Source organism: Ictalurus furcatus, chromosome 6, assembly GCF_023375685.1.
Source record: "Ictalurus furcatus strain D&B chromosome 6, Billie_1.0, whole genome shotgun sequence".
Classification (NCBI taxonomy): Eukaryota; Metazoa; Chordata; class Actinopteri; order Siluriformes; family Ictaluridae; genus Ictalurus; species Ictalurus furcatus.
In genome coordinates, this window is record NC_071260.1 from 25,379,541 (window position 1) to 25,394,551 (window position 15,011).

The 15,011-nt window shown below is 45.0% G+C and overlaps 1 protein-coding gene across 1 annotated transcript; it reads right to left on the reverse strand.

Annotated features, from left to right (window-relative positions):
- Nucleotides 1–6,597: 6,597 nt before the first annotated feature.
- On the reverse strand, nucleotides 6,598–12,698 carry LOC128609023 (sterol 26-hydroxylase, mitochondrial-like). The gene is made up of 9 exons (XM_053627317.1): nucleotides 12,414–12,698; nucleotides 11,965–12,155; nucleotides 9,974–10,173; nucleotides 8,935–9,132; nucleotides 8,632–8,795; nucleotides 8,360–8,526; nucleotides 8,013–8,094; nucleotides 7,720–7,920; nucleotides 6,598–7,118 (listed from the first exon to the last, which is right to left on the reverse strand). Exons 1-9 carry the CDS (start codon nucleotides 12,660–12,662, stop codon nucleotides 6,996–6,998), a joined length of 1,575 nt encoding a protein of 524 aa, XP_053483292.1. The 5' UTR covers nucleotides 12,663–12,698; the 3' UTR covers nucleotides 6,598–6,995.
- Nucleotides 12,699–15,011: the final 2,313 nt, after the last annotated feature.

A 15,011-nucleotide genomic window follows, 5' to 3' on the forward strand; every position in this document is an offset into this window, starting at 1 on the left:
AATACAACTGAAAGATGATTGTACACTAGCCATACATGATCCTCGGTGGGTCCCTGCACCTCTGCGCGACATCTTGAGACAAGAATTGGATTGCATGATAGTTAGGAGTCATACAATGAATTGAACAACTTACAGATTGGGTGAATTCCATAACTTGTATGAAAAAGCCTAATGGTGAATTAAGCATGTGCTTAGATCCTAAAGACCTTAACGATAACATCAAAAGAGAACACTATCAGATATCCACCTGTGAAGAGATTATTAGTGAAATGACAGGTGCCAAGATTTTTTTTTTTTTTAGCAAATTAGATGCATCTCATGGGTTCTGGCAGATCTGATTGGATTGTGAGAGTAGCAAATATTGTACATTTAACACTCCCTTTGGAAGATATTGTTTTCTTCGACTTGCATTTGGCATCAAGTCAGTTCCCGAGATTTTTCATTGAGTCATGGAAACCCTTATTGAAGGTCTAGGGGGTCTTTGCATATATATTGATGATCTTGTGGTGTGGGGGGTATACCCGCTTTTATTTACAGCAAATTTCTTAACATATATGTAAATATTTGGATTTCAACAACTGAGACATAAATTGAACAAGTTTCACAGACATTTGATGAACAGAAATGGAATAATGAGTCCCTGAACAAAGGGGGTGGGGGGTCAATATTAAAAGTAACAGTCAGTATCTGGTGTCCACCAGCTGCTTTAAGTACTACAGTGCATCTCATCCTCATGGACTGCACCAGATTTGTCAGTTCTTGCTGTGAGATGTTACCCCACTCTTCCACCATTATTCTAATATTTTGAGATACTGTTTTTTTTTTTATTTCCATGAGCTGTAAGGCATAATCATAGATTAAAACAAACAAACAAAAATATTTCACTTTATATGTAATGAATCTAGAATATATTGTCGCGACGGACCGACAGCCGGCGCGCATAATAAGAAAGTCGCTCCTTCCCCGACTGCCGCGCAGGCACGAAGTGGATAGCCTCGCGCCAAACACACCATCAGCCGGAAGGACCGTCACGGTGGGGCGGGACCGTCGACGCTACACCGGCCGGCGATTGGGGAGTCCGTCGGGAAAATTCCACCACTCAGGTAACGGCGGAAGAGTATAAAAGGACGCTCTTCCGCCCGTGCGGGGAGGACGGCTAAGATACAGACTACGTGCGCGTTCTTCAGCAACATAGAGGTATTCCGACCTTTAGCACGACGCCACCATTACGCTAATCTCTCTCTCTCCCTCTCTCTCTCTCTCTCTCCTTCTCTCCCCGAAGTGCGGACGAGGCTGCCGGATGGTGAGATCGCATACGGCGGTGGATGACGGCACGGGAAAACCCCCCACACACCTCCTGGGAACCCCGACACGCCCTCGGGAGTGTCGCAATGCCAGCCACACCCCCACAAAACCCCCTCACACTCACACACACACGCCTCCTCACTGCAGACAGCACCCACATAGAAAAATAAAACCCTAACCACTGGATCACTAAAACCTGCCTCTTGTGAGTCTGTGCTCAGCTCTTCCCCGGGCTAATTCCCTTACACTGGTGGAGGATGCAGGCATGAGCACAGACCCGCCAACAATAACAACCACTAAAAAAAAAAAAAAAAAAAAAAAAAAAAAACCAACGAGAGAGAGAAAGAACCATGGACCCCGCACTGAAACACCTGCTGGAGACTAGCATCCAGCAGCAAGCCGTTACACAGCAGCTCGTCGAAAGCCTTCAGGTCGCAACCCCAGACGCTGGTTGACCTGAGGACCGAGACCCCCGCTGCCGTCGTACCCCTCCCCGACCCGGGACGCGAGATCCGCCGCCTGCTGCCCCCCCTCTCCCCCGAGGAAGATCTCGAGGCGTACTTCGAGGCCTTTGAGGGTATTGCCCGCCGAGAGGGATGGGACCGGGACGACTGGCCTCGCGCCCTCGGCCCGCTGCTCACGGGAGAAGCACGCACGGCCTACTATGCCCTCGAGCCGGAGGAGGCGGCTAACTACGGGGCGATGAAGGAGGGAGTCCTGGCGTGGTGCGGGCGAACCCCCTACCAGGCAGCGACGGAGTTCCATCGCTGGGCCTATCGGCCGGGGGCCCGACCACGCGGACAGCTGAACACCCTCGTCCGGATAACCAAAAGGTGGCTCCAGCCGGACCGGCATACCGCCGCGGAGGTGGCGGAAAGAGTGGCCATAGACCGTTTCCTGAGGGCGTTGCCCCGCACAGAACCATGGCCACCCTTGAGCTCGGCCAAGGTGAACAGCGGCTCCCCGACACGCCCTTTGGTGCCCCTGGCCGCCAACCCCGTCCTGGCACCTGGAGGGCCTGCCGGAGATCACCCGTCCGTGTAATACCCCGTGGACGAGCGGAGTCGGAGATGGAACCTGCCAGGCCGCCCCAGAAGCCATGGTTAGCGGGGTGTGCCCTCCATTTACGGCAGCCGCCGGATGGCCCCACCCTGACGGTGTGGGTCGAGGGGAGCCCGGTAACCGCCCTGCTGGACACCGGGAGCACGGTGACCCTCGCCCGACCATCCATTCTACCCAAAGGACTTTGCCCGGGGGGGGGTTCTCACCGTAACCTGCATCCATGGGGACACCCGGGAAGTGCCAGCAGCCGAGGTCCAGATCCGGGGTAAAGCCGGCGTCTGGCCCCTCCAGGTGGGCCTGATCCTCGAGCTCCCGGTGCCCCTGCTCCTTGGAAGGGACTGGCCAGGATTCCCGATGGGCCCGGCGATCGAGTATGGCAGGCCGTGGCAACACACGAAGAGGACCCGGGCCCGGCAGGCCTACCTGGCCCAGGACAACAGAGACGCCGCCACGGAAGGTAAGGCCCCCCAACACACTAACCCTCTGTCTTCTGTCTTTTACCAGGTGAACTGGGAGGGGAAGTTTGGACGGGAGCAGAAGGAGGACGACTGCCTGAAGCACTACTGGGCCCAGGTGCGAGTGATAGAGGGAGTCGACCAGAGCCCTGACCTGAGACTCCCTACCTCGTACTTTCTCGTCCGGAGCGGTCTCCTCTATCAGCGGGCCTGCCGCCGCAGGGAGCAGGTGGACCTACTGGTCGTGCCCAAACCAAAGACTCAAACAGTAATGCATCTGGCTCATACCCATCCCCTCGGCGGCCACCTGGGGCCACGAAACACCCTGGAGAAGCTGAGGGATTGCTTTGTGTGGCCCGGGATGGACGCGGAGGTCCGGACCTTCTGCCAGCAATGCCCGCAGTGCCAGCGCACTGCCCCACGGAGGCCCCTGCTGGCGCCCCTTATCCCTCTGCCCATTATCGGCATCCCCTTCGAGCGAGTGGGCATGGACCTCGTGGGCCCCCTTCCCAAGTCTGCCCGGGGCCATGAGTACATCCTGGTCATTGTCGACTACGCCACCCGGTACCCCGAGGCGGTGCCACTGCGCAAAGCCACCTCCCACAACATCGCCAGGGAGCTGGTACTCCTGTTCAGTCGGGTGGGGATCCCAAAGGACGTGCTGACCGACCAAGGTACGCCTTTTGTGTCTAAACTAATGTCCGATCTGTGTCGACTGTTACAGGTGAAGCACCTTAAGACGTCGGTCTACCACCCGCAAACCGACAGGCTGGTTGAGCGATTCAACCAGACGCTCAAACGGACGCTATGCCGGGCGGTGGACGAGGAGGGGAGGAATTGGGACCTCCTCCTCCCCTACGTGCTTTTCGCCGTCCGAGAGTGCCCCCAGGCGTCCACGGGCTTCACCCCCTTTGAGCTCCTTTTCGGACGGCGCCCGCGGGGACTGTTGGACGTGGCCCGCGAAGCCTGGGAGGAGCAACCGTCCCCATTTCGCTCAGTTGTCGAATATGTGCAGGAGATGCAAGCGAAGATCGATCGGGTAGCTCCAATAGTCCGGGAGCATATGCGCGCCGCGCAGGAGGAGCAACGAAGGATATACAACCGCTCGGCACAGCCCCGAGAATTCCAGCCGGGGGATCGAGTCCTCCTGTTAGTACCCAGCAGTGCCTGTAAGTTCCTGGCCCGGTGGCAAGGCCCGTATACAGTCCTCGAGCACCGGGGCCCCGTCAACTACCGCCTGCAACAGCCCGGTAAGCGCGCGGAGGAGAAGCTCTACCACGTGAACCTTCTAAAGAAGTGGGTGGAACTGGCACCGGTAGTGTCGGCGTACACGGCCCGGGACACAGACCATGGCAAGCGTACCTTGGTCGGTTTGGGGGAGGACCTTACCCCCGCCCAGAAACAGGAGCTCACCGAGTTGGTAGATCAATTCTCTGATGTGTTTTCGGCCTCCCCAGGGATGACACAGCTGGTCCACCACGAGATCAAAACTCCTCCTGGCGTAGTGGTAAGACAAAGGCCCTACCGTGTTCCAGAGGCCCGGCGCAAAGCCATCGAGGAAGAAATTGGCCGAATGCTGCGGGATCGCATCATAGAGGAGTCCAGCAGCCCCTGGTCCAGCCCCATCGTCGTCGTGCCGAAGCCGGACGGGAGTATGCGGCTTTGCAACGACTTCCGGAAGCTGAACCAGGTATCGGAGTTCGACAGCTATCCCCTCCCCCGAGTGGACGACCTCGTGGAGCGACTGGGGAGGGCCCGGTTCATATCTACCCTGGACCTGACCGAAGGTTACTGGCAAGTTGCGCCAGCGCCGGACGCAAGGCCCAAGACGGCCTTTAGCACGACCACCGGACACTGGCAGTACCGGGTTCTCTCCCTTGGGCTACACGGGGCACCCGCAACGTTCCAGAGGTTGATGGACATCCTCCTGTGGCCCCACCGCATGTTTGCAGCTGCCTACCTGGACGACGTAGTCATCCACTCCTCCACATGGGCAGACCACTTGTTTCATCTAGGGGAGGTCCTGAAGGCGCTCCGGGAGGCCGGCCTGACAGCCAACCCCAAGAAATGCCACCTAGGGCTGACTGAGGCCCAGTACCTGGGATACCGCATTGGCCGGGGGATGCTGAATCCACAAACAAAGAAAATCGAGGCCATAAATGACTACCCTCGACCCACGTCAAAGAAACAGGTACGTGCCTTCTTGGGGTTGGCGGGGTACTACCGGAGGTTCGTGCCTAACTTCTCTGCTGTAGCTTCCCCCCTCTCAGATCTCACAAAGAAGGGCCAACCAGACTGGGTTAGGTGGTCAGCCAACGCAGAGAGGGCCTTCCAAGCACTGAAATGTGCCCTCACCAGCGCGCTGGTACTGCGCAACCCAGACTTTGCCCTCCCATTCACGGTGCACACCGATGCGTCCGAGACCGGGCTTGGCGCAGTTCTCTCGCAAACCTTCGACAGAGAAGAACACCCGGTCCTCTATATCAGCCGGAAGTTGTCCCCCGCTGAGAGGAAATACGCAGCTGTCGAGTGAGAGGCCCTGGCAATAAAATGGGCCATCGAGGAGCTGCGGTACTACCTGGCTGGCCGGCACTTCGTCCTCATAACGGACCACGCCCCCCTACAGTGGATGGCCAAGGCCAAAGACACGAACGCCAGGGTAACCCGCTGGTTCCTCGCCTTACAGGACTTCTCATATCAGGTCCAGCACCGGGTGGGGGCCCAACATGGTAATGCAGATAGGCTCTCGCGGCGAGACACACTCTGGGCCCGCCACCGAGCAGCAGTAGGCTCGGAGATGAGGGGGGGGTACTGTCGCGACGGACAGACAGCCAGCGCGCATAATAAGAAAGTCGCTCCTTCCCCGACTGCCACGCAGGCATGAAGCGGACAGCCTCGTGCCAAACACACCATCAGCCGGAAGGACCGTCACGGTGGGGCGGGACCGTCGACGCTACACCGGCCGGCAATTGGGGAGTCCGTCGGGAAAATTCCACCACTCAGGCGACGGCAGAAGAGTATAAAAGGACGCTCTTCCGCCCGTGCGGGGAGGACAGCTAAGATACACACTACGTGCGCGTTCTTCAGCAACAAAGAGGTATTCCGACCTTTAGCACGACGCCACCATTACGCTAATCTCTCTCTCTCTCTCTCTCTCTCTCCTTCTCTCCCTGAAGGTTCGAGTGCGGACAAGGCCGCCGGATGGTTAGATCGCATACGGCGGTGGATGACGGCATGGGAAAACCCCCCACACACCTCCTGGAAACCCCGACACGCCCTCGGGAGCGTCGTAACGCCAGCCACACCCCCAATAAACCCCCTCACACTCACACACACACGCCTCCTCACTGCAGACAGCACCCACATAGAAAAATAAAACCCTAACCACTGGATCACTAAAACCTGCCTCTTGTGAGTCTGTGCTCAGCCCTTCCCCGGGCTAATTCCCTTACCATATGAAAGTTCCACTTTTTGAATTAAATTATGGGAAAAAAATTTACTTTTCCACGATATTCTATTTTTTTTTAGATGCAACTGTATATATATCTACATATGTGTGTGTGTGTGTGTGTGTGTGTGTGTGTGTGTATGTGTGTGTATGTAAGTATCAGAGATACAAAATGCACATTTATGTATATCTGTGTATGTAGACCAGATGAATCATAATTCATAGTGCAATTCAAATTATGTTCATGGCTCTTCATAGTACATCATATTAATAGAGTATTCCTAATGTTTTAAACAGTATTTCTAAATGATCATACCAGGCCATTGATGCTATGTGATTTTTTTTTATTCAAACGTTTATTATATATACACTGAAAAAGTGAAAAAGCTGCTGTAATTAATTTATATCAAGAATACATATTGAATTAAATTGTCTTTACATACTAATAGAAATCACTAAAATACATGCTCTATGTGTTTTTCATTTGCATCAATACATACACACACCAATGAGATTACAGAGTGTACTTGCAGAAAGAATGGTAGAAGGACTGACTTTGACTTCCTTACAGTCTCTGTGCATTTGGCTACTTTTGGCCAAGCATGATACCACGGCACTGTTCTCTTTGGAGAAAGGGGCTTTGGAAAGATTTTTTATGCTGGGTGTATAGATTTCTTCTGTGGCTTAGTTTGGTGGATGTTAAAGCTCAGAACAGTTTTAAGTCGTTACGTGAGTTTCCGCTCCAGAAAATGAAAATTGACTGCTCTGTCTGCAACAAGCACAGTACGACTGAGAGACTTGACCTCTCCCACGCTGGGATCCAGCTTGACTTCAAACAGTTTTATTATCTAGATAATCAAAACAAAGTCCAACATTTAAGTGTTTCAGATAGCAGATAATATATCAAAACATAAAAATATGTACACACATACAGTGCATGTGAAAAGTATACACACCCCTGTTAATATAGCATGTTTTTGTGACGTAAAAAATATAACCAAGATAAATCATGTCAGATATTTTTTCACCTGTAATGTGATATAGCAACCAACAATTCAAGTGAAAAACAGATAGATTTGAGAAAAAAAAATAAAAAAAATAATTTTGAGTGCACACTCCTTAACTCAAATTTTGTTAACGCACCTACTGCTTGTAATACAGCACTCAGTCTTTTAGTGTCTACCAACTTTGGAACTCTTCCTTGCAAATATGCTCCAGATTTATCAAATGGCAAGGGGATCTCCTGTACACGGCCTGTTCAACTAATTATACAGGTTTTTCCAGGTTTTGTGCCAAAATAGATTGGTATTTGGAACTATCTATGATTCCCTCTATGACTGGGGCCCATTTTTCACAGGGGTGTGCAGACTTTTTATATCCATTGTAACTGCTAATAAATAATCAGATAACATTTGTTATATGATCCAGTAAAGTTTTCTAGTTTCTTACCCTTGCCAGAGCCAAGTGCATTTCCAGTTCAGCAATCCGTTTACCAACACACCCCCTCACTCCAAACCCAAATGGAATGGATCCGAAAGGAATAGGTCGCTCTCTCCCATCTCGTAACCAGCGTTCAGGCTTGAAGACTCTTGGTTCAGGGAATACTGTCTCATCATGACTGATTGCATAATGATTCATTATAAATGCGGTCTGTTCATGAGAGTTGTTGATTAGTTAAACAATGATTTATGGAGGAAGATACATTTTAGAAATAAAATAGTTAGGGGGAAAAGAAACAGTACCTTCTTAGGGAAGAAGTGTCCTCCGATAATCACGTCATTTTCTGATAAAAGGCGTGCGTTCATGGGAACAACTGGGTACATTCTAAACATAATCATAACATAGTCTTAATATAATAGATAAAATTATCAATTTGCATCCAAAAGGTAATAGACAAATAGCACATTTACTTTAATGCTAAATAACAGTAATGCCCAGGATATAAGTACACCTCTTTTATTGGGTGAAATACAGTATAAATAAATAAATAAATAAATAAAGGTGAAAAACTAACCTAAGTAACTGTATACTATGTGCTATATGGTACTTAAATGGCAAGTACTTATAAACATTGTTTTTTTCTATCCACCTTAGAGTCTCCTTGATGACAGACTTGAGGTAGGGCATGCTGTTTATGTCCTCAGCTGTTGGAATTTTGTCCCCTTTAATGATGCTGTTAACTTCCTGATATAGTGTTTCCTGTGCCTTTGGATCTTGTGACAGCAGGTACAAGGCCCACATCATAGTGTTGGATGTCTTGAGAGACCGGACATTTCATTTTGGTTAATTCTTCATTATATTTATCAAAATAGGTTTTATACCAATTAACAAAGTTATATGATAGTGTACTGTTATCCTTACTGTGTCTACTCCTGCCAGGAGCAGCTCACTAACACTCCCATACACATCTTTTTTGCTCATGTTGGTCTTGGAAAGCAAATAGCTGAGATACTCTCCTGCAATTTCCTGACCTGCATCCAGGCGCATCTGAATGTGCTCCATCTTCCTGTCAATTAGCTTGCAGGCTAAGCCATGCAGATATTTCTTTCAATTTAAATAAACTTACAGAAGATGTAATAGGCTACTAGATAAAAAAAGATATCTTTCATATGTACTGGAGAAGAGGGACAGGAAGAGAGATCATTAATGTCTTCGGCATCTCACCGAATCTGAAGATTCCATCCCAACCACTTAGGTAACGCCGCCAGAATGGCAAATAATTGCGAGTCCACTTGGGTAACAGAGACAAAGCCATGATCTGAGTCAACATCTGGCCGATGGAGTCAATGAAGTTTTGAGTCTCTGCTGGAATCTCATTTTCAAGACAGCCAATTCGAGTCTCAAACAGTATGCGGGCGATTCCTGAATAAGCAGACATATGTCTCATCTTGCATTTGTATCATCACGTACCATATAAAAACTGTAAGCATATGAGCAATCTATATTACACATATATACACACATACATACATATATATATATATATATATATATATATATATATATATACACACAGTATCTCACAAAAGTGAGTACACCCCTCACATTTTTGTAAATATTTGATTATATCTTTTAATGTGACAACACTGAAGAAATGACACTTTGCCACAATGTAAAGTAGTGAGTGTACAGCTTGTATAACAGTGTAAATTAAAATTACTCAAAATAACCTCAAAATAACTCAACACACAACCATTAATGTCTAAACCGCTGCCAACAAAAGTGAGTACACCGCTAAGTGAAAATGTCCAAATTGGGCCCAATTATCCATTTTCCCTCCAAGGTGTCATGTAACTTGTTAGTATTACAAGGTCTCAGGTGTGATTGGGGAGCAGGTGTGTTAAATTTGGTGTCATCGCTCTCACACGCCCTCATACTGGTCACTGGAAGTTCAACATGGCACCTCATGGAAAAGAACTGCATCCACCCAATTTGGACATTTTCACTTAGGGGTGTACTCACTTTTGTTGCCAGCGGTTTAGACATTAATGGCTGTGTGTTGAGTTATTTTGATATATATATATATATATATATATATATATATATATATATATATATACACACACACATACATATACATATATATATGTATATATATATATATATATATATATATATATATATATATATATATATATATATATATAAAATCAAGCTACATAAAATTGTCGAGCAGTTATAATTAAGACATGATGGGCCATACCTTCTAGAGTGAAACGGTACAGCTCATTAGATATGTTGGGTACCAGGTCTCCAGTGGAGCTCATTTTTCGTAAATGGCATACACGTTTGATAAAATCTGTGACAACCTCATTAATCATATTCTCATACTGCACAGAGTCCTTTGGATGCAGCATACGCTTGTTCAACACCGATCGGAGTTTGTACCACTTTTCTCCTTCTCTAGTGAAGAAAAAACACAACATATTTCTATGTTTTTCTTTTTGAAGAAACAATTAGAATTTCCTACAACTGAAAATTGTGGGTAAAAACTAGGAGAAGTGTGTATGAATGATTCCGGGAGCCCAGAGTTAGACAGGGGCCGTGGAACACACCTAGGATGTGGTTCATTAAGAAATGATAAGGACTATACCTTACTCCTTACAGTGTAAACTCCTTGCAGTGTAAACTCTGAAAGGTTTCTCTTTTTAGAAGGTGAATTTGGCATTCATTCACTTTAATTCACATTAAGAATTTTTTTCAAGTAGATCACTTTTTATTTTACCTATATATGTATTTTCATTATACATATGAAAATATGTGCAGTTACTAGATACAGTTGCAATAAAAATTATTCAACCCCCATTGCAAATCAGGTTTATTGCCAAAATTTATAGACTTTCAGCTGTTTGCAATGAACAAATCAAACAAAAGAAATTGAAATAATTCAACACAACGAATGCTTCAAGTGGTTTCACTTACACAATGCCTCAGCGGTATGTCTGGAGGAAGAAGAATGAAGAACACTCAGTCCACAGTCAAGCATGGTGGGGGATCAGTGACACTCTGGGGCTGCTTTGCATCCTCTGGCACTGGAAACCTGCAGCGTGGAAGGCAAGATGGATTCATTGAAGTATCAGGAAATCCTAGGAGAAAACCTCATGCCGTCTGTGAGGATGCTGAAGCTTGGGCCTCATTGGACCTTCCAAAAGGACAATGATCACAAGCATACCACAAATTCCACAAAGACTTGGTTGCAGAAGAAGTCCTGGAAGATTCTACAGGGCCATCACAGTCACCTGACTTGAACCCCATAGAAAATCTCTGGTGAGATTTGAAGAAGACGGTTGCAGCACGAAAACCCAAGAATACTACTGAACTGGAGCTCATTGCTCATGAGGAATGGGCTAAGATTCCACAGCTGCCAGAAGCTATGCATCTCGTTTGCAGCAGGTCATAACATTTTGCATTTTCAGTTGAATTTGGGGAAACCCCTTGAAGCATCTGTTGTGTTGACAGCTGAAAGTCTGTAAATTTTTACAATAAACCTGATTTGCAATAGGGGTTGAATAATTTTGATTGCCACTGAATGCCAGTGTAGAACTGTATTATATAAATGCATGTATATTTTTGCATTTTAATTATTTTGCTTTAAGCTGTAACTTATTAAAACAGCACAGAATATGGCCCAAAAAATCTGATTGTAATTATTAAAAACCCAAAAATATTTGGTTAGTATTGCAAGTGCATCTCTAAATCAACACTCCTCAAAACAAGTTGTCTCATTTGGCCAAGTACTGGGATGTGCACATAACATTTTCCATAAAAGTGCCGAAAAAGTTTCTATTACAAATATATAAACCGAATTGGAAATATGCTATTATATTATAATCCAAATCTACAATTCCGTCGTTCGAGATGTCAGTGAATGCGCCAGAAGCTCTACGAGTTACCTAGAACCAATTCAAAGAGCCGACTCATTCGCAAATGACACATCACTAGTAAACAATGTGACGTCATTTCCTGAGGCCTCAGCTCGGAACGGGCGGACAGTCACTGCTGGGGTAATCCGATGCTAGGCTAGGCCAGTTGCAGCCCGTCCGCGAACAGAGAAAGCGATTCAACTCAGTGTTGAATTAGGTTTATTAGAGTAAGTGCTAAAATGAATTAAAACAAAACGTATAATTAAAGCAAAAACGTACAACAAAGCACTCGCTCGCGCGCGCACACACAAAGAAACACAGTGTGGCTTACTCAGTGATAGGACCATAACCCAAACCGTTCATATCTCGGTATTCAGTCCAGATAGTCATGTCTCCTCTGCTAGGGAATTTATCATCTTTCCTCATCAGCTCCTCCAGCAGCTCCACACTATTCAGCGAAATTGCATGCGTGTTACCACCTCTTACTTTAAACATGGGTCCATAAAACTGCCTTTCATATAACTACAGAAATGACAAAAAGAAACAAAAAGCATTAGACTTTTGTAAATGTCATTAGATCTTCAGTATGGAAGACATGTTGAACAATCACAAGATGCACAGAACATCTTTCACTTTTCTACAGTTTTATTTTCACTCTGCAAATCTTAATCACTCACAAACAGTACCAAGTATCAAGGTGACTACCAGCACAGCAAATAAATCACACAGCAGTGAAATGTCCCTAGATGTGTAGAGCCTAAATCACTTCACATACTGTACCTGCAGCTCATGCATGTGATTGTAGTACCCTTTAAAGATCATCCTGTACAGTATTGTCGGAAGAGTGATCTCAGTGAGGTCAGCCTCAGTCTTGATACTCCCAAGAGGTGTAGCATTTCCACCTGCATTTCTCTTTAAGTTCAGACTGGTTGTGGTGGACCCAAGGAACACCTGAAAAGCCGTTGGCTTGGCTGAACGCAGAGCTAGACGTCCCGCCATGAATAGGTTAGGTCCTGAATATCTAAACATCAGCTTGTGTTTCACTTTGCAGCAAGAAGGAGGAAGCACAACACTCTGGGATGTTAACTCTTTATTTATCAGAACACAGGCTGCTATAACAACACTGTGGTTTAAGAGCACTCTTGAACTTTGATACCTGATGATTCCTGTTTATTGACATAAACTGTTGTTTCCCACATGAACATATACCTATAAAATAAATTATTCCAAATTTGCACTTTAGAAAGCTAAACAAGTTAACAAACCTACATTTCAGGTGCCTTTCTAAAACCATTAAAGGTCAGAAATTTAAAGTTATTCTCACATAGCTCAATTTAACTTGTATATGGATAATGAAGCAGGATGCTACAGTAGTGTACTTTAGCCATAGTAGTTCACTCAGCCTTATTTTAAAGAACATGTACCATATTATCTGCAAATGAAACAGTTTAAAAAAAAAACTGCTTATTTCAAATTCTCATACACTCAGTAAAAAAATAAGCTTTTTTTTTATTTTTTATTTTTTTTTTAAATATACAATGTTTAAGGTTTACAGTGTTGATTTTATGATTTCTCTAAAATTACCCATTTGGGGAATTCAGAATTAATTGTGTTAAAATGAACCATATTACATGATCAGTGAACCTTTTTCAGGCAGAAGGATAAGACCTCTGTATCCAAGAGTAATATTTGCAGGTTCAGCCCTCTACTCTAGTTTTATCAAGGTTGGCAGGCGAGTGACTATGTGAGAGATCAAGTCAACATAAATGTGGACTTCAGGAGCAAAAATTGCTCAGAAGTAACTGTACTCTAACGCAACTATAAACTATAACTATGTTTATAAAAAGATCATTTTTTGGCTAATAAAAATTGCATTTATGTGGTAATACTAACACAGGCAATTAATAATCCAGATTAATCAGTAATAGTCCGACATGTGTACAATAATCATACAATATGACAACATAATGGATAAAGGAGCCGACTTTGCCATTATGCTTTCTTGCGTTAATCTTAATAAAATTATGATCAAAAAGTTATTATTAAAAATTTTTTGTGCAAAATTATTATATAATTTCTGTGTTTGATTCAGTTTGCACTATTAGTATTACTACTTGAAGCCACTAGGGAATATTGGTGCTTAGCATGTATAACATTGTGTGCATTTTTTACCTTTCTGTCTCACTTAATTGTTTCCTTAAAATTGTACAAATGCTAAAATATCCAGTGAATTATTTTCACTTTCAAACCATAATCATAATAGCATTTTTGAACAGAACTTGCAACACACTCAAAGTAATGTGCCAAGTAATAATAATAATAATAATAATAATAATAACAATAATAATAATAATATAAAATTGCATTACTTTTTATTTATTTTTTACTGACGCACAGCTTACACAGTAAAAGTCAACAAGGATTTAGCTTTCTGATAGATTATTGGGAACATATGCTTGTCTAGTGGGCTGGTTTTCCAGCATGTTGGACTCATATAATTAAAATCCTAGGTCTGGTTTTAAACAGGATGGAAAAACTCCTGCTGTATGTACGCTGTACACTGCATTGCAGTACACTACTTCCTTGTTTCTGTTTGACAGTTTAACATACTATCAAATATAATTTAAATACAAGAGTTAAGAATTTCACAGCTTTTGTTTTTTTTATTTCAAATATTGTGCATGTTGTCAAAATGGTCACAAACCATCAGAATTCACTCCCTGTTTGGCATCAAATGAAGTCTGCTTTGTCCATTTTACACATTATTTAATTTGTAGTTCATGTCGTTGCTCCCGTTACCCTTCAAGGATCTTCATTTTGAAATCTTTGCAACATTGTCTATAGCACCAACAGGGTCCATTTTTATAAAGCAGACACCTCTCAGGATGGATTGGGGGCTGTACTTTTACAGGTCATTGCGGATTCCTGGAGACCTGTGGCCTATGTGTCATGTAATGGAGGCGCAGACAGAAGCAAATGCAGGTATGGCAGTTTAATACAACAACAACAAGTCCAAGGGATAAGGCAGAAGACAATGATCATGAACAGGCACAGGTCAGGCGATCAGGCAAACAGCACAAACAGGGCAGAGCAAAGAGACAGGGTCATAAACTTAAGCAAAGTCAGAAAAACCCCAGAATAAACAGACACAATATAAGGTTTGGTTAATGCCAGAGATAAGGCAACTGAGCATATACTTTGCAAAGACTTAGTGTTTGAACAGTCTCTTTTCTGTATGGAGTGATTGTGAGTGTAAATGGGAACAGGTGTCTCTACTTAGAACTCCAGAGAAGGTGAACATATGTGTGTGTGTGTGTGTGTATAAAATTTATTTACCCTGTTGACAATGTAAAGGGTTTGTTATTCATTCTCTATATT

Excerpts from the sequence above, each read along its gene's own strand:
- LOC128609023 (XM_053627317.1), bottom strand. The coding sequence starts at position 12,662 with ATGTTTAGATATTCAGGACCTAACCTATTCATGGCGGGACGTCTAGCT. Across the intron at positions 8,796-8,934 it reads GGATGGAATCTTCAGATTCG|CCTGCAAGCTAATTGACAGG; the intron begins GTGAGATGCCGA and ends TGCATGGCTTAG. Across the intron at positions 8,527-8,631 it reads TCCTGGCAGGAGTAGACACA|ACATCCAACACTATGATGTG; the intron begins GTAAGGATAACA and ends CGGTCTCTCAAG.